At 40.4% G+C, this 21,080-nt stretch overlaps 1 protein-coding gene across 1 annotated transcript in view; it reads left to right on the top strand.

The window, feature by feature from the left end:
• LOC117510300 (anthrax toxin receptor 1-like) overlaps positions 1-21,080 on the top strand; it is a 144,787-nt gene that overhangs the window by 59,648 nt on the left and 64,059 nt on the right. The window contains exons 9-10 of the mRNA XM_034169955.1: positions 13,026-13,086; positions 13,186-13,284. Coding sequence (XP_034025846.1) covers positions 13,026-13,086; positions 13,186-13,284 — 160 coding nt within the window. The remainder of the gene's footprint in view (positions 1-13,025; positions 13,087-13,185; positions 13,285-21,080) is intronic.

The following is a 21,080-nucleotide window of genomic DNA, read 5'->3' as shown; positions in this document are numbered from 1 at the left end:
GGGTCGGGTTGTAGAAAACAATGGCCACCTTCGGGGCCCTAAATGATGGGTTCAGATGCAAAATCCAATAAATCCATGTTTTAAAAGGAGAAAAAGCACAATCTTAAAAATTTATCATTAGAGAATGCACAGATTCCCATAAATAAAATTAAGAGAGTGGCTATACGCCCAACCACAACCAACCAATGAGTGCGCTTGTAAGCTCTCTTCCGGTTTCAACGCGGGAGGGAAAAAAGGCGGATATTTTTTCACCGGCTGCGGGAGGGTTCACAGCCCGCGGAGGAGCTGTGATCTAAAGCAGTTCTGTTTGGCTCATCACACCCAGGGAACTGTGTCAAACTAACACAATCTTACAGCCAACAAGCAGCATTTTGTTCAAAAACTGTTTCGTTGTTGTTAACAGGCTTCCATTCAAAATGCTTATCAAGTTTGTCTGTTTTCATCCATTGCTGTGTTTTTGCAGTAATTAAAGACGCACCATTAAATATGTCAAACATACGCCACAATAGAGCCTTAAAAAGTGGTGTAAAAAACGTAGTTTAGTTGCACAAAACATGTCAAATACACAATCACGGTTGGGCGAATAAGATGAGACATTATATTTATCTGCCCAACGGTTGTGCATGTAACGTTCAATGTATGACTTATCTGCCCAACGGTTGGGCGAATAAGGTAGGACATTATATTTATTTGCCCAATGGCTGGTTGTATAGCCTTTGCCTAAAATTAAAATGGTGTGGTCAAATTCTTTAATATTTTGAGCACCGATAGTTACCTAAGCAGCCAAGTGCATGTTGGAATCATCTAAAAAATTGTGTTTTTACCATCACTGGATTTTGCATATGAACCCTTCAAATGCATTTCTTGAGTATAATGTTTAACTGCTGCACCAGGTTTGCCCTGCAATAGACTGGCATCCTGTCCAGGATGTGTTCTGCCTCTTGCTCAATGGCCACTGGGATAGGCTCCAGCTCCCCTGTGGCCTTTAACTGGAATAAGTGTGTATAGAAAATGAATGAATGAACAAATGAATGCATCACGTTTAAAGTTTAACAGCTCTGAATGTGGGGGCATTGAATGCTAAAATAAATATATTTATTTACAAATTTACACAATCAGCCATAAAAATACAACCAACCAACAAGCAAAACCCAAACACACTGAAAACTGGCCTGTTGTTTCTGAGCAATAGTCAAAGGATGTTACATAGCCTCTTTTATGGGAACACACAGTGCCCGAAAGTGCGTATCACTATTAAATAAAATGTCAAATGAGCTAAATAAATAAAGAACAATGAAAACATTAAGGTATTGCGTTTTATTTTTGGTGCCATGTGCTCTGGGAAATTAAGTCATAAACATGGGAAATTTAGCCTGATTTCACATGCTGCTGATCAACGCTCAGAAACATGAACCTGAAGGACATGTGGGTTTTGATGACATCATGTAGGGTAATGCCCCTCGAGGCCCTCTATTAAAATGAATCGAAAAAACTGAATTTTCTAGTGTCAAATCAGTGTTTTTTGTGGACATGACGAGTGACATTTACGAGGTCTGTGAGAAAACTATCCGACCTTTTTATTTTTTTCAAAAACCATATGGATTTGAATCAAGTGCGCTTGCATCAGACAAGCTTGAACCTTCGTGCGCATGCGTGAGTTTTTTCACACCTGTCGGTTGCGTCATTCGCCTGTGGGCAGGCTTTGAGTGAGCACTGGTCCACCCCCCTCGTCGGATTTTTATTGTCAGTGAAATGGCTGAGCGACTGCCGCTTTGCTCCATGAATTTTTTTCAGAAACTGTTCGAGACAGCCAGTTGGAAACCATTCGAAAGATTCAGATGGATTTCAGTGAAGATTCTTTCTGCGTCACACGGATTAAGGAGTATTAAAACCTTTTTAAAGACGGCCCACAGCGGCGGAGGGCGCGCGGTGCACCGAGCAGCCATCGACAGGCTGGAACGACCAGATCATTTCTAAACTGAACGCTGTGTTGATCTGGGACATCGTGTGACTACCACAGAAATGGCAAGAGAGCTGGACATAGCACTTTTGTGGCACATTCCACTGTTACAGGAGATTTTGTAATGAAAGACGTGCGGAGGATTTTGCGCATCGGCACGGAACCGCTCATTGCGCGCAACAAAAAAAAAAACACCTCAGTGTTGGAAACCATTCAGAAGATTTAGACGGCTTTTGATGGCTTTTCAGTCGAGTGAGTATCCGAGAAATTGTTTAACAGCTGGGCATGTACCAACTCGTCCTGTGAGACTTCCAACACGGAGTTGTTGTTTGTCCCGCCCCAACGAGCGGTGCGTCCCGATGCGCAAATCCGTCCGCACGTCTTTCATTACAAAATCTCCTTTAACAGTGGAATGTGCCGATAAAGTGCTGATCCCGACCTCTTCTGAAACTTCTCTGCTAGTCACACGACGTCCTGCATCAACAGAGCCTTAAATTTGGAAGTGATCTGCTCGTTCCAGCCTGTCCATGGCCGCTCGGGGCGCAGTGCGCCCTCCGCCGCCGTGGGCCATTTTTAATCCAGTCTTAATGGCCCTTAATCCATGTGATACCGACAGAATCTTCACCGAAATCCATCTGAATCTTTGGAATGGTTTCCAACTGGCTGTCTCTAACAGTTTCTGAAAAAAAATTCATGGAGCACAGCAGCAGTCGCTCAGCCATTTCCCTGACAATAAAAATCCGACAAGGGGGGTGGACCAGTGCTCACTCAAAGCCTGCCCACAGCCGAATGACGCAACCGACAGGCGTGAAAAAACTCACGCATGCGCACGAAGGTTCAAGCTTGTCTGATGAAAGCGCACATGATTCAAATCCATATAGTTTTTGAAAAAAATTAAAAGGTCGGATACTTTTCTCACAGACCTCGTATATATTATATTTGGACAGATTTTCCAAATATAATATTTTGAAGAGGAATGTTTATCTTGTTTGAGTACCTCTGGGACAGACTGCAGAAATGAATCACAATCATTCATCATGATTATGGATCAAAAAGGCTGTCAATCTGTTGTGCATTTTTCAGACGGACTCTGGCTAATTTTACTTTTATTAGCTTTATCAGAACTTGCACAAGTTAAAGAGTTGGAAGTAATGATCTCTAATCTGTTATACAGTAAAACTCGCCTAAACTGTCATCATATAAATTGGATATTTGCACTCACCGCACAAAAGCAAAAAGTCCCAATGTTTTTGTATGGTTTTCCATGTAATAAACACCATGTAAAATGGATTTTGTATAACAGATTTTCGCTCACGTCAGACAAAATGTTCCGCCCCATCACAATGTATTTCCATTAATAACCTCTCGCATATACCGGACAGAGCATTCTGGCCGTGGCAAGTCGCAACTGAGGTATGAAATGAAGTTCAGCACTGACACTCGCTGATCTGAGGAAAGTGGTTACCATATTACCATGATTAAAAGGCCGGACGTTAATTTTTTTTCAAACCATGCTCGGACACGGCACATAAACAAGGCAGGACTTTACTCAAAGCCACTATTAATAACAAAATGATGTTTCCTGCCTGCACTGTAATATGGTGTTAAATTTCACACATATGTCTGTGGGTGTGACAAATCAAACTGCTTTAAATCAGAGCCCTCTGCCTGGCTGCGAACCCTCCCATAGCCAGACGTGCATCTGCTAAACAACAGATACTGCAAGGACTGTGATTGGTCACTTTTCCGGTTTCACTCTTTCCTCTCCTGTCATATTTTTAAAGTTTTTGCAGTGCGCATGGCAATTACATTTCGACCATGGATCAAATCCGTTTGAAAGAAAAGTCTGCAAATATGACCAACTTTACAGCATGGAGTCTGAAAAGATGGTCAAATGACCTGCAATTCATGGAGGGAAATTACACATACCATAATGTTGGTTTGGAGGTTGATGATTGTACAAAGAAGTGGACCTTGTTGTGGAACAAATTAATCCAGAAAAACTCAGTGTTTAATGCGGCAAATTGCATAAAAACGCAATGGAGAACTTTAAAAGGATCACGCGCATGTTGATGTCATTGTTTGGCCACAGAGATACAGAGCTGAAGAAGCATAAATCAGGCTTTAGCATTTTAAGGTAGCACTCTGCAGCAGACTTACAATAAAAAGTGACTTGACTAAATGTAATCTTTTTAATGCACATAATGCCCGGCGCTTATTTAAGATAGGCTTTTTGTTTGTTTTTTTTTTTTTTGGTCAGACAAAGTTTTAACCCAATCAAATGAAGGAGGGATCAGGCATTTAATCAAGGAAATACCTAAGACTAATTTGGTGCTGGGGATTCCCCGTAGATTGTTCGGCACCTCCTGACTGTTAATGGACTGCATTTATAGCGCTTTTCCATCTGCATCAGATGCTCAAAGTGCATTACAAATGATGCCTCACATTCACCCCGAAGGTGAAGGTGCTTACATACAAGGCACTCACTACACACCGGGAGCAATAGGGGATTAAAGAGCTCGCCCAAGGGCCCTTAGTGATTTTCCTGTTAAACTGGGATTTGAACCGAGGATCTTCTGTTCTCAAGCCCAACGCCTTAACCACTAGACCATCACCTCCCCCAACTGACTGTAACAAATCCGTTACATACATATAACGGATTTTATCTGTTTTATACATATAATGGATTTTGTCCATTTTATACATTTCGCGGATTTTTATTATAACTGACAAAATTCACTGGTCCACCTGAATCCATTATATGCAAGTTTTACTGTATAATTTTTTAAAAACACTGTTAACTGGAGTGAGACATGCCCTTTAAGCACAAAACCTCAATTAACAAATCAAAGTAATCTTGATCAGCCCTGATCACGATATTAGGATCAGTTGAGTCAAATCACTCCAAGATAGCCTGGGTATGTTGAGCTCTCTGTTGAAGCTCTTCAGCACAGCACAGCTGATCTCCATTTCACCAGTTATGCAATCTCTAAAGCCCACTGGCTGGAAATGTGATGAGTTATTTTTTTAAAGGGTATAAACCCTTGTGAATGTGTGAGTATATACAGTGGGGTAAAAAAGTATTTAGTCAGTCCCTGATTGTGCAAGTTCTTCTACTTAGACAGATGAGAGAGGTCTGTAATTTTCAACATAGGAACTCACATTGTAGGATTTTTAAAGAATTTATTTGTAAATTATGGTGGAAAATAAGTATTTGGTTACACAACCAAGATTTCTGGCTCTCACAGACCTGTAACTTCTTCCTTAAAAGGCTTTTCTGTCCTCCACCTGTTACCTGTATTAATAGCACCTGTTTGAACTTGTTATCTGTATAAAAGACACCTGCCCACCCTCAAACAGTCAGACTCCAAGCTCAACCATGGCCAAGACCAAAGAGCTGTCAAAGGACACCAGGAAGAAAATTGTAGATGTGCACCAAGCTGTCCCCCTGCTTAAGCCAGGCCCATCTGAAGTTTGCCAGAGAGCATGTGGATGATCCAGAAGAGGACTGAGAGAATATCATGTGGTCAGATAAAACCAAAATAGAACTTTTTGGTAAAAACTCAACTCGTCGTGTTTGGAGGAAGAAGAATGCTGAGTTGCATCCCAAGAACACCATATCTGCTGTCAAGCACGGGGGTGGAAACATCATGCTTTGGGGCTGTTTTTCTGCAAAGGGGACAGGACGACTGATCTGTGTTAAGGGAAGAATGAACGTGGCCTTGTATTGTGAGATTTTAAGCCAAAACCTCCTTCCTTCAGTGAGAACATTGACGATGCAACATGGCTGGGTCTTCCAGCATGACAATGACCCTAAACACACCTCTCAGGCAACGAAGGAGTGGCTCCGTAAAAAGTATTTCAAGGTCCTGGAGTGCCCGAGCCAGTCTACAGACCTCAACCCCTTAGAGAATTTGTTGAGGGAGTTGAAAGTCCATGTTGCCCAGCGACAGCCCCAAAACATCACTGCTCTAGAGGAGTGATGCATGGAGGAATGGGCCAAAATACCAGCTACAGTGTGTGCAAACCTGGTGAAGACTTACAGGAAACCTCTGTCCTTACCAACAAAGATTATGTTACAAAGTAAACTTTTGTTATTGACCAAATACTTATTTTGCACCATAATTTACAAATAAATTCTTTAAAAATGCTACAATGTGATTTCCTGGATTTTTTTTTTATTTGTCTCATAGTTGATATATATATATATATATATGAAGTAAGTCCCTTCAGCTGCTCGTAGCTGATGGTAGCAGCTGATCCAAGGTGGGACTGCATGTTTATGATTTGGTTTTATGCAGAATGCCCTTCCTGAAGCAATTCCACATTACATGGAGAAATGTGGCCGAGGTGTGGTTTAAACCCAGGGACACACCCATACACACACACAGACACATACATACATTATATATATATATATATATATATATATATATATATATGTGTGTGTGTGTGTGTGTGTGTGTGTGTGTGTGTGTGTGTGTGTGTGTGTGTGTCAGTGGAGATCCTGCCATACAGAGCATCATTTTTAACTTTGTGTAAATAACGGCGTGTAAATTACCATTTGAAGTCATGCAACAATAAAAAAAGGAAAAACAAATCTTGCATTAGTGGTAATTTCCCCATCAAAATAACACTCACACACACTCATCTTCAACTGCTTAGTCCAATTAAAGGTCGTTGGGGGCTGGAGCCTATCCCAGCAGTCACAGAGTGTGAGGCGGGGTACACCCAGGACAGGACACCAGTCTGTCACAGGGCCACAAACAAACACATTCACACCCACTCGCACACCTACGGACAGTTTAAAGTTTCCATTCCACCTAACCCGCATGTCTTTGGATGTGGGAGGAAACTGGAGCACCCGGAGGAAACCCACGCAAACATGGGGAGAACATGCAAACTCCACACAGAAAGGCCACAGGCGGGAATTGAACCCATGACCTTCTTGCTGTGAGGCAACAGTGCTAATCACTAAGCCACTGTGCCGCCCCCATCAAAATAACATCTTTCTTAATTCATCAACACAGCGATCAGATTGCACAAACATACATCTTTAAAGCACGATGAGTTGTTCAATCCACAAAGTCTCAGCAGGACAGAATTCCAAGAAAACCTGCTGTGACTGAGGCTCTTCTGCTTTTGATCAGCACAGCTGAAATCAGGCCAAGCAGGATCAAAGGGTGAAAAGTATTTTGTAAGACCCTCCTCACTACACCCACATTTTTGTATCTGCTTGCTCAACAAAAGAACAGGTTTGTTGTGGTGGGCTGTTGTCACCTGTGAGGAAATGAGGTTGTTGACCGTGTCAAAGGTCAAACAGCTGAATGTCATCTGGAACTTATTAACAGCAAACTGGAAGCTGCTTAAAAAAAGCAGGGTTGCTGGTCAGAAGTTTTTTTTTTTTTTTTTTCGGCGTTGCAGTGTCAATTCTTGAGGGGGAAAATCCACATTGAACACATTCTTTGGCAGCAGTAAAGTATTTCTTCTTTATTTGTTTGGATTGTTTGATGAATTGTTAAAAGGATTTCTCAAAACGTAATGAATCAATTCCCAAATGGTCTAGTCTGGAAAAGAAATAATGTTTTTGGGGAAATCCATTCAAAACTAATAGTTTCTAAATGTAAAATATTTGAAAAAAGTAATTGGGAATTGGATTGGGGATGTTAATACAATGCATTTTCATAAACTTGATGAAGAACCTGGGTATGGCCTAAAATGTATGTGGTGGGATCTGCACAGGATACATGGGAAAATCCTGCAAGTTTAAGAACTTTGAAATTTTGGCACATTTTCCTAACACCCCCACCACCAACACACATACATTTAAAAAAATTTTTTTAAACAAAAGTCAGTAAAACACATCTGCATCTGGACTGAAATAAATGCACTTAAAGGGACTGAGGTAGAAATTAATTTTAACTACATAAGATTTTTAAACTGAATCAGTCACAATGTTCAGTGTTGTATGGAACCAAAAAAAATGTAACATGTAGCTGTATGACGTGATTGTGAAGTGAGTGGCCAGCTTAAGTGTCTGCAGTCCCAAGTGACATCGTCCTGAGTTGTTTTGTACAACAAACAGTTCAAAATGCAAACATATTTAGTTGACTATCCTCAGTAAAAGGTGTGGGGGGGAACAATTAACTTCACATTTTAATGCAAGTTAAAGGGTTTGTTGTGCCCTATATAATATTTAATATGGATGGAGTTTTATTTTGGCTTAGTGGTTAGCACTGTTGCCTCACTGTAAGAAGAAGGTCAAGGGATCGATTCCAACCCGTGGCCTTTCTGTGTGGATTTTGCATGTTCTCCCCGCATGCGGGTGTGAATGTGTTTGTTTGACTATACGAGGTCTGTGAGAAAAGTATTGGACCTTTGGCTGGGGAAAAAAACTGGCTTACCTGGAGCGTTGGAAACCTAATCACCCTCGAAGTAGTCTCCTTGGGACTCCACACACTTCTCCCAGCGGTGTCGCCACTGTTGGAAGCATTCCAAAAAAGCCTCTTTCGGGATGGAGCGCAGCGCCGCCGTCGTTGCAGCCATGATGTCCTCCCTCGACTCAAAACGCGTTCCTTTTAATGGTGTTTTGATTTTGGGGAACAGCCAGAAGTCACAAGGGGCCATGTCAGGAGAGTATGGAGCCTGTGGAACCACAGGAGTTTGGTTTTGAGACAAAAAAGTCCAAATTAAGTTGGAGGAATGAGCTGGAGCATTGTCGTGGTGGAGGCGCCAATTTCCTGTGGCCCACAACTCCCGTCTCTTGCGCCGTACAGCATCACTGAGGCAACGGAGGACATCTCTGTAATACTCCTTCATTACTGTTTGACCCTGTGGTGCATACTCGTGGTGTACCACACCACGGGAGTCAAAAAAAACAGTCAGCATTACCTTAACGTTGCTGCCCACTTGGCGCGCCTTCTTTGGTCGTGGCGACGTGGAATGCTTCCACTGTGACGACTGGAATTTGGTTTCCGGGTCGTACCCGTACACCCAGGACTCATCACCGGTTATAATGGTGTCCATAAAGCTGGGATCAGTGTGAATGGAGTCCAGCATGTCCTGTGAGACTTCAACACGGAGGTGCTTTTGGTCCGCCGTCAGCAACCTCGGCATGAACTTCGCAGCCACGCACTTCATGCCCAAATCTTCTCTAACAATGGAATGTGCCGAAAAAGTACTAATGTCCACTTCCTCTGCAATTTCTCGGATGGTCACTCGACGGTCCCGCATCACCACAGCATTCACTTTGGAAACGATCCCGTCATTTCGGCACGTCGATGGTCGGCCGGAGCACGGCTTGCTCTCCACCGTTACACGTCCATCTTTAAACCGGTTGTACCACTCCTTAATCCGTGTGGTGCTCATGGCTTCATCTGCGAAAGCCGTCTTAATTTTCCGAATGGTTTCAACTTGGCTGTCGCCAAGTTTCTGGCAGAATTTAATGCAATAGCGCTGCTGCAAGCGTTCCGCCATTTTCCGCACAAACAGAACTCCGACAAGGGGGGTGGAGCACTCCTTGCACAAGGCGTGCTCACAGGCGAATGACGTAACCGACAGGCGTGACAAAACTCACGCATGCGCACGAAGGTTCAAGCTTGTCTGATGCAATCACACGTGATTCAAATCCATATGGTTTTTGAAAAAAATAAAAAGGTACGATAGTTTTCTCACAGACCTTGTATGTGGTCCTGCAACAGACTGGCGTCCTGTCCAGGGAGTACCCCAATTCACACTCAATGACTGCTGTGATAGGCTCCTGCCCCAGCCCGTCGTCTTCAACCATTTACTTAACAGGAGTAAGCAGTTGAAGATGAGTGAGTGAGCGGGGTTTCATTTTAATCACGCTCAGAGTCCCATGATGTTATGACTGCATGTAGAAACTCTTCTTCCTGATGTAAAATTTAGGCCAGAAGCAGCTTGTTATAGACTTCTGTGACAAATCTACTGCTTATATAAGACACGCCCACTGAGTCAGTCTGTGTTCATTCATGAAAAGTCCATTGGCCATCATAATCCACATTTTGTCACATGTGGTGGAGATCTTCAGTTTCAAACTGCATGCTTAGGACCCCTTCACACATAACACGATTGAGGCCGAATGGTGGATGGAGGATTCGAATGCCACTCGTGAAAAATTGGTGCAGCCACGAATGCCTCGTACAGCATTCGCCACATCCATTCGGGCACAGCACATGCACTCTACATTTGCATATCACAGGTGCCGGAAACCCATTAGAAAAATTCGCACGGCATGTCGAACACAGGTTGGACATGTCATGCCGCGGCTGAGGGGCTGATGTACCTTCTAGCAATTTGTAGCTAAACTTTCAGGTCTTCTTTTTAAGAAAATCCTCCTCTACACCACTTCATCATGAAGATGGATAACTGGTGATACAAAATGCAAAGCTTGCACTGTGCATCATTTCTCCAGTCACAGCCACATACAGTAAGCCTATGACTTCTTCTGGGTTGTCTGGGTGTCTTGGTGGCTTTCCTCACTCTTCTACTTCTCTCACTCTCACTCAGTTTTTGAGAACTGTCTACTCCTTGTAGATTTACCATAGAGTGCCATATTGTTTGTATTTTGTATTGATGTAAATAAAGTCCAAGACATATTCAGTGGCAGCTTTACCATCAGAGAGCCTCGTCCACAACCACCACAAAAGACTCCAAGCTGTCAGTGATGTTAAAGGGGGCAACACACGGTATTAAGAAAAGGAGTAGGTAAACTTTTGATCAGGGTCATTTGAGTAGTTTGTGTGGTCATTATGATTTGAAAAGAGTAAACGTTGTTTGACAATAAATGGCTTCACCCAACCACTAACCATGAGTGAAACAAAGTTTTTGTGATATCATTCAGATTCTCTGAAAAATGGCCAAAAGACCCCCTAAACTTCTGCCAGGGTATGTAAACTTTTGAGCACAACTGTAAAAGAGACAAGGCCATGAATTAATGTCTCTGCATCTGCCATAGACACAATATGCTGCATCTTTGCAATATTATGGAGGAGATAAAAAGCATTCTTAGTGATTTCTCTAATGTGTAGGTCAACACACAAGTCCATGGTTAAGGTTAGGTAGTTCAACTGATGCCTATGTCTCACAGGACAAAAGACCATCTTCTCCGTCTTGTCAGAGTTTAAAAGTAAGAAGTTGCTTGACATCCAGGTATTCACTGAAGCCAGACAATACTCTAAAGTCCTAGTGTGTGTGGGATTATATGCATTTATTGGCATGTACAATTGAGTGTCATCAGCATACTGATGAAAAGTAATTTCAAAGTGTCGCAATATCTGACCAAGAGGTTCTATATAGAGAGAGAATAGGAGAGGACCTACGGACTTCTGCAGTACCTCATAATTTACTGGAACAAGATGCGAAGTAACGTTTTTATACAAGACACAATTAGGGCAGCAGATAACAGAATATTTGCACAGGAATTGTTCAACTCTGGTTACAAGCACCAAAATTTGACTGTGTATACCTTTTGGTGTATATATTTTAGACAACTAATGTTAGCCATTTGACTTTTCAATCGGGGGCCAAATAGGGGTCAATGAAGAATTGCACAGGGGTTAAAATTATCAAATGTTCCAATCATATTGAAAGCTATACCACATTATGTGTCTGATTGTAACTATTCCAAAAAGGTATAGTTTGGACTATGTATGACTGAATTTTATGGAGTTATGGGGTAAAAACAGCAAGAATGGTGACAAATGTCAGTTTCAGTTTGTACAGGGGTCAAAAGTTAAAGCTGCTCCAGTTTTTGTAAAATGTGATGCAAATTATTGGTTGAGTCAATAGGGGTTTAAAAAGGAATAGTTTGCACCATGTGTCATGCTTAGTTGTCATGTTACGGGGTAACATATGTCACATACCATAGAATCCAATGGACGTCAACATTGTTTGACCTTTACCTTACAGACCAAGCATTCAACACAGTCAAAACTATTCAATTTGTTAATCCTATCAACGCAACAAATGATTTGCACCACTTTTTACCAAAATTGGAGCAACTTTAACTTTTGACCCCTGCACAAACTGAAATTGACCTTTGTCACCATTCTTGCTGTTTTTACCCCATAACTCCATAATATTCAGTCATAGATAGTCCAAACTGTACCCTTTTCGAATCTTCATGATCAGACAAATAATGTGGTATAGTTTTCAACATGATTGGAGCATTTTTAAATTTTGACCCCTGTGTAATTCTTCAATTGACCCCTACCTGGCTGCCTATTGAAAATTTAGGTGGCTAATGTGCTTTTACAAAAGAGTAATGTCTAAGGTCTGCTCCACTAAATGAGAGCGACTAGATACGTAAGATGTCAATCATGAGAGAACAATGGCACCAATGGCAAAAGAATTCTCAAGCCTATCCAATAATATTCAATGATCAAACACAGCACTCAGTTCTAACAATAGCAGCACTGTGGTTGTATCTGAGTCCATCACCAGCAGAAGATCGCACGGCATTCCTGTATATTTGTTTTGAGAATTGTTCTGTAATTTATGTCTTTAGCATGGCCCAAGCAGAGGGTCACCCCTTTGAGTCTGGTCTGCTTGAGGTTTCTTCCTCAGAGGGAGTTTATCCTTACCACTCTTGCTCTGGGGCCTTACTTGTGTGAAGCGCCTTGAGGCAACTCTGTTGTGATTTGGCGTTATATAAATGAAAATAAATTGAAATTGAAGATCATTCACCAATTTCCGTGGAGTGGTGCGCTCTTCAGGTCTATCAGTAAGATAATCTACAAGCTGCTTCGAAACCACTTTTGAACCTGGATCTAAGTTAGGTTTCTTTGGATAGGTTTTATCAATGCAGACTTAAAACTTGTAGGAACAGAACCTGAGGCTTGTGACAGAATAATAATTGTCAACACAGTGCCCAACTGTGGCTCACAGATCCTTACACAGTTTAGTTAGTATTGGGTCAAAAAGACAAGTCGTGCTTTTAGCAGAGTTCACAAGTTGCTAGTTGACACCCTGAGAACATGAACAGAGCCAAATTATTTTTCTAGGAAATGACCAAAGCACAACTCCTTTCTCATCTACTCCATAGATCTTGAAGAAATCCTGCATTGAGATCCTGGCAGCCGAGCCATCCAGTATCTGTGCCGGAGGTAAGACCAGGATAGCTCACTTCCTATTAATAATGACATTTTTCATGTTGTGTGTCTTGGTTTTAGCATTACATCTGTGTGTCTGTTCTGCTCACTAAGAGTCCTTCCAGGTGGTGGTGAGAGGAAATGGTTTTCTCCACACTCGTAATGTCGATAAGGTCATGTGCAGCTTCCGGATCAACGATACCCTGACTAAGAGTGAGCACTGACGCTTGTTGCCTGTCCCCGCCCGAAGTTATTTGCTCAGTTGCAGTGCATTAACAGACAGATTTTGCACTGCCATGTCACTGTGAGCTATTTGACTTCAAGTGATGTCATTGATGTCAGAGGTTTGATATATTTGGTAGCTTCAGGTGAGCAGACATCTGAGCAAAAAAAAAAAAAAAAAAAAAAAAAAAAAAAAAACACGTTTGCCAATGTGGTCATTAATGTAATTTATTCAATGGCCTCTGATTTGACCGTTGACCTTGACATGACCTGTGTTGGAAGAGGACTGTTGATGGAGTTTATCCACTATATTGGATTGAAATTGCTCTTTGTTTTTTGAAGATATTGCTATGATAGTCTATGATGACCTCTCATTTGACCCTGACAGTTGACCTTGACATGACCTGTGTTGGAAGAGGACTGTTGATGGAGTTTATCCACTATATTGGATTGAAATTGCTCTTTGTTTTTTGAAGATATTGCTATGATAGTCTATGATGACCTCTCATTTGACCCTGACAGTTGACCTTGACATGACCTGTGTTAGAAGAGGACTGTTGACTGAGTTTATCCACCATATTGGATTAAAATTGCTCCTTGTTTTTTGAAGATATTGCTACAAACAGTATATCATGACCTCTGATTTCACCTTGACTGTTGACCTTGACATGACCTGTGTTGCAAGGGGATAATCTACTGAGTTTATGCACCATATTGGATTGAAATTGCTTTGTTTTGTTTAATAAGAAAATTGCCACAAACAATTGTCAATGACCTCTCAGTTGACCTTGACCATTGACTTATGACCTGAGTTGTGAGAGGACAGTCTATTTGATTTTATCCATTAAGTCTGATTGAAATTGCTCTTTGTGTTTTGGTGATATCTTTATGGACAGACAAACAAACACATGACGACAAACTGATTTAAAACAAACCGAAAAACAAAGATATGGCCATTACAGTAGCTTCTTTCTGCTTCGTGGCATGAGACAGCAGGACACTGTAAAATTAATAAGAAAATTACACTTTCCCAAAATTCACAGGCTAAGTCACCCACACAGTTGGAGCTGTTTGTGATCAAATGAACACCTAAATGTTGGCGGCGTTGTGTTTTAGAGTACGCATTGTGTAATTTACAGCCCGGAAAAATGCCAGAGGCACAAGTTAAAGTGGAGGGGGGAAAAAACCCGCACACGAGGCACAAAGGCTTTTGAAAAGGCTTTAAGGGCACACGCAGTTTCCACACAGACTTCATTAACAGCTACTGTTGGCCAAACCCATTTCCTGCCACACGCCACACTAACTGCAGGAGGTGCAGGTCTAATTACAAAGCAAGTAAGAAACTACAGGCCTGCTCCTCTGTGGAAGAAACAAGATCTTGTAAGCTAAAGTTCAATGTTATTTCTCACGTTGTGACACAATTCACTGAACACACCAAGCAGTTGAACTCAGTACATGTTAATTCATCAGTTTTCAACACTCATTCCAGTTTTAAAAATTACTTTTGCTGTTGCTGGTCTGATTCTGTACCTCTGGATGTGCTACTACACCAGGCACACTGCTATAAGGAAAACCCTAACCGCAGTTATGCTAACTATGGATATCACCACGGTTGTCAAGCTTGGTTAGCATTATCTCCAGCCAACACCATGCATAGCTAACATCATCCACGGTATTAGTGTTTGTGTTAGGATTGCCCAGAAATAAAAGATAACACATTGATTAAACACTATTGAGTATAAATAGTGGTCTGTTCTACATACCTAAATTACGGAGCCCTGGAAGTGTCATCGCAAAATGTTTTGCATGTGGAGAGAATGTGCGCACGTTTTATTATATTGTCGCACGTTTTGTTGTATTGTGCGCTCATTTTATTATATTGTGTGCATGTTTTATTATATTGTGCTCACGTTTTGTTATATTGTGTGCACATTTTGTTATATTGTGCGCTCATTTTATTATATTGTGTGCATGTTTTATTATATTGTGCTCACGTTTTATTATATTGTGTGCACATTTTGTTATATTGTGCGCTCATTTTATTATATTGTGTGCATGTTTTATTATATTGTGCTCACGTTTTGTTATAGTGTGCACATTTTGTTATATTGTGCGCTCATTTCATTATATTGTGTGCACGTTTTATTATATTGTGTGCACATTTTATTATATTGTGTGCACGTTTTGTTATATTGTGCGCTCATTTTATTATATTGTGTGCATGTTTTATTATATTGTGCGTACGTTTTAGGCATCGTTTGAGTAAAACAAAGGCACAATCTACTTAAACGTGGCCACAATTTGTAAAACATGCATTCAATATTGTCGTGACACACAAACTTTGGCTATTAGTCAACAAACCAGCAGACAGTGTAATGCATTTCATTTCCCCCATTAGAAATGGATGTGGTCAGGGTATATCATCATGGTTTGGGCGCACAAGAGAATACTGGTTACCCAGCATGGCATCATCTGGAGTTTAAGCACATTAAAAAGGATGCTGAGGGCGAAGCGTCTCCCCGTCGTGAGGATGACAATTTAGCTCATATTTTGGAGTTCATTTTGAATGAAAGGAAAACGTGCACACGTTTTATTAATTCGAGGGCTTGATTAAAGGAAAACGTGCACATGAATTATCACGGCCATTAAAATGTAAACTTTTGAGCACAACTTTAGAGCAAACGTGCTCTCAAATTAATAAAACGTGCACGTTTTATTAATTTGTGGGCTCAATTAAAGGAAAACGTGCACACAAATTATCATGGCCAGAAAAAAAATATCACTTTAAGTGACCTCTCCTGGGTTCCGTACTAAATCTTGTTCTTTCTGGAAAGATTTTTATCTCTGTTTATAAATTACATTTTGTGATATTTCACAGGTTGTTTAAACATATATAATTACCATATCTATATGTGCGAATCACTGTTAGGATATGTGGTTGACTTATGCATTTGTTGTTGTTTTGGACTGTGTGTGCTGAATAAATTAATTCATTTGTGCTAAAAATGGTTAATACCAACTGTTCGCATCAAACTTGGTAGCATCATTCATGGGTTCAGCGTCACCCACAGTTAACAGGACCTCATATGTTAATGCTAACCACATTCGGGCTGTGTCCCAGGTCAGTGACGCCTATCACCGAGTGGTGCCTATCATGTTGATGCGTCACCTCTGACACACCTTGGACCTTAACATTCCACTAAATAATGTGTGTGTATGTTTGAGGAAGTTAAGAGGTGATTTTTTTTTTTAAAGGCTGCAAACATCAGTCCCTTATATCAAAAGTGGCGTGAGGAGGCTGCCCCCATTTGAAGACTACTTGAAATGTGACTAGCGTGTAGCCTTCATTCCCCCAACAATGAACGATACTGCAACAGGTGTACCCTTTATAGCCCAAGCAATGAATGATTTGTCTTTAGTCTGTGTACAAGGAGGCAGCGGTGTCTTTGCTGCTGGAACAGCAGTTTATTAAGCGCAGTAAATTAAGGCCAAAGTTTCAAAGTTGCAAAATAAAGATGCATTCAACGAACTGCTAAATTTTCTTTCGACCTGGATAAATCATGTTGCATGTGTCAGTGCAACTAATTTGAATGTTCCCTCCTGGACAAACTCCAAATTGCATATTCATAAAGGTAAATAGACTATTTTGCACATTTGACAAATGCAGTTCTCATTGCACAATGTTACACAATCAGCATGCAGATGCATTTGTGAGTGTTTGTGCAACCTGCATTGCTTGGTCCCACTCCGGGGTCAAACTCACAGTCCCCAGGATTGGAGGCAGGCATTGTAACCATGAGGCTAAACCCATGGCCTTTAGCATCTTCTGCTGGAGTGTCTTTTGGCATTCTTCACAGCACCACCTGCTGGCCTCCGTTACATTTGTGCACATTTTTACACACTCAGATCTTTAGTAAATATGATAAATATGGTTGAAAGTGTTCTTCAGAGTGCCTTTCTATTGTGATTGGAGAGCCATGAGACTGGAAAGCAGAGCGATGGCATGCGACAAACATCTCTAGTCCTATTGAAACATTGACATTGCAGTTTCACTGTGTGTCACAGACCACCAGAAGACCAAAGAATCATGTACTTTAAATCAAATTATTGTGCCATAGGGAATGCTGGGAAATCCTCCAGCTTCATGTGACTGAGCACTGGATAAGAACGTATGGATTATCACTGGATGGAAGCCTGTATTAATACTCAGCCAGTTAAATGCTAAAATCATAATTGTTTCTGAATAAACAACATGTGAATTCCTGAAAATCAAAAGAAGACATGGAAACAATTTGACTACAATGATCTAATTGTGTCAGTGTACTTCAGATATATTGTCTTAGCATGTTTACACACAAGGCTCTGGAACTTGTTTACTTTCCATCAGGGCCAAACGTGAACTGAAAATAATTTGGAAATAGTTAGCTCGCCTCGAGGTGATGATGTTTCTATAAGGGCAACCATTTAATTTACAAAAGATCCTTTCTTTCTCTCTCAGCCCACTGCATGTGGAGAAGTGACAAAAAGGAAGGCACTAATGTGTAACTACATGTGTCGAGCAGATGAGTAGATGTCTAAACGAATGTCTCCAGGAAAAAGTAGCAGCAGATATAGTCGAACACACCAGGATTTGGCAGAGGGAAGCGTTCTGAGCATCATTATGGTGACTGATATGACAGCTGTGCAGCAGCAGCGCTGTTGAATTATACAAAGGACAGGAGATAAAATTTTAATTATGTCTTCTAATATGTTTCTTTTGATGAAACATGGACAGAGGTTTACATACACCTTGGCTACAAACTCAATTTTCAATTAATTTTGTTGAAAATCGACTTTATTTCCATATAACCCAACTTAAAAATAACTTGTGCATTGCTTGTAAGGATCCACGGGCTCTAGATTGGGTAGTGTTTATAAAATAGGTAGCTGACATTTTTCAAGGGTGGTAATAAATTATGTTTCTATAATGAGTTGGAATGATGTGTGAGTCCAGAATGTTTTTAGAACCTTTGACCTTAGACTTCAACAGTGCATCCTGTTCATTACACAATTTTTAATGTTAATTTACTATTTTAATGTATTTATAAATTGTTTAGGTTTTGATATCATATACACACTATTAGCAGTATTATTATTATTATTATTTCATTTTATTTTTACTTCTTTTTTGTCATTTGATTTTTAAATGTACCACAATGGAAATAAGTATTTTCACTTTCTTGTGTCATTCATGTATTTCTTACGTATTTACAATTATATTATGTACTTGCATTGAATTTACTAAATAAAATCACACACGCATGCACACATGTAAGTACACAGATGCCATTGGCTTTTAATATATAGATGATTTACTGTACCCCCTGCTGGAATGGCATGTGTGTCCAGAATGTAATTATCAACATCCATTGTTCAGTGTTGTTAGCTAATATCCATAGTTTCTCCAAAAATATTAGTCCTGTCAACGTTATGTTTTGGTGGCATTCATCCTTGACCCAAAATACATAAGCATACCAGATGGCAAATGTCACCTCTCCACAGTTTGTCTCTGATTAGTTATATATATGCATGCATACATACATATACACAAACGCCACTTTGCTTTTAATATATTGTGCAAGTTACATGAAAGAATGAGGCCCGAGGCAGAGCTTTTTGTCTCTTCTGCATTCTGCCGCAAGCAGGTGCTTTAATTTTTACATGCCCACAAACAGAGACAGTGGCTGAAGACATCAAACGCACCACACTTCCCACTCATGGAAATGGCAACAAGACACTTAACTAAACTAACTAAACCAATTGAACTACAAAACACAATAAATCAATAACACTAACAAGACTGTTAAATTAACATGGACCACAGTAACAACATTTAAAACCCCCAAACCACAAACTCCCATGGTGCATCGCAGTCCAATGTTCATTGTTCACTGTTGTTAGCTAATATCCCTATCAACTTTCTGTTTCCACAGTATTTATCCTTGACCCAAAATACATCAGCATACTAAATGGCAAATGTCAGCTGTCCCCAGTTTCTCCATGATCAAAACCTTACACATGCATGCATACACGCACACAGAGGCCACTTGGCCGAAAGACAAAGAAGAAGATTATAGATAGTTACAAGATAAATTTATTTAATGTTTTATTCAGTATGTCAGCTGTTCAGTGGCTCACCAGTTTTCATACATCAATATTAACATCTCTTTAAATATAGACGATTCCAGGAATGTATGTAATTACTTGTAAAAGCTTCTGAATGACTAATTGGCATAGTTAGGAGTTAATTTGGGGAAATTGGCTGTATATAGGGGCCAACCTGTAGAAATGTAGAATCACCTCTTTCTTGCATTCAAGAGCAGGGGAAAAAAAAAAGAAAGAATAAAGCCAACGCCTCTAGGGCACAGTTTGCAGTAATTACAAATAACAGTGCACACAGTCTGATCTCATCCCTGGTAGCCCACATGGTAACACTTTGACATTTCATTGTCATTATATGCCAGTGGCACCGTTATAGATTGCATACTAACAAAGGACGTTTTCTTTAAGGGAAACACACAAATGAAACACAAGGAACATATCACTGTAGGATCAGTTTAGGCTTTGTTCACACGGCCAGTTCAAATTGGATTTAGTTGATTCAAATCTAATCTCACTGATTGACATTATATACAGCAAGTGACCAGATTTGTTCTATGTGTCCGTGTTGCAGTTCCCATCTGCCGTCTTATCCACATTGGTTACTATAGTAATGAAATTCAAATAATGTTGGAATGCTGAAACTAAACCCACAAAGAGTTCTTTGGCTCAGAAGATATGGCTTGTAAAAATCAATCAAAGCTGGTGAGTTTACATGTATATGTATATTCATTTTTTAAAGTTTAATATATAAAGTCTAATATATAAAACATATACAAGACTAATATATAAAACGTGTGTGTGTGTGTGTGTGTGTGTGTGTTTGCAGGACAAATAAAACCCAAACAGCCATAAGCTCAGCTAATAGTCTTATTATTATACCAGATTTATTATATCATACTTTTCATATGCTGAGCAATGGTTCTCATAACGTTTTTACTTTGGTGTGGCCATTAAAAATTAAGACCAACTTCAGTAATCCTGGATTAATTTGACCTAACATCTTCAAGCTATGATAACTGCTGCAAATGCCAAGGCCATTAGCATGTTACAAACTATCTCAGCTAACAGTCTAACCTCAGTTTGAGTGTTTATTCAATAATACTTTGGGGGGCTGAGTAGTGGTTCTCATAACTGTTTTGCTTTGGTGTGACCCTTAAAAATTTGTGGCCACTTATTTCTTCAGTAATCATGGGTTACCAACCTAAAATCATGAAGCTGCTGCTACAAATGCTAACACTAGTACCATCCAAAACATGCATGCTGTTGGGTGACAGTTGGATCTGCGAAACAAGCTGTGAAAAAAAAAAAGTGTGCGCCCACATGGGACCGGAGAGTATGTTCCAGGTATACAGGAATCAGACTTCTCAGCCTCCCTCGAAAAGCTCATGCCAGTGTAGTGTACTACAGAGGAGACTTAGATCATTTGTCAAACCTTAGATTCATCCAGATCGTGGAACGGTGGACCAGTTCTTTACCTTCTTAAGGATATTAGAAGGGTGTTGGGACTATGAACAACCACTCTACATGTGTTTTGTGGACTTGTAAAAGTCATACAACTGGGCCTCTCAAGGTGTCCTGTGGGTGGTGCTGCAGGAGTATGATGTACCAGAACCACTGTAATGTGCAATCCGGTCTCTATATGACCT

Source organism: Thalassophryne amazonica, chromosome 5, assembly GCF_902500255.1.
Source record: "Thalassophryne amazonica chromosome 5, fThaAma1.1, whole genome shotgun sequence".
NCBI lineage: Eukaryota > Metazoa > Chordata > Actinopteri > Batrachoidiformes > Batrachoididae > Thalassophryne > Thalassophryne amazonica.
This window is presented reverse-complemented; position numbering and strand designations above follow the sequence as displayed.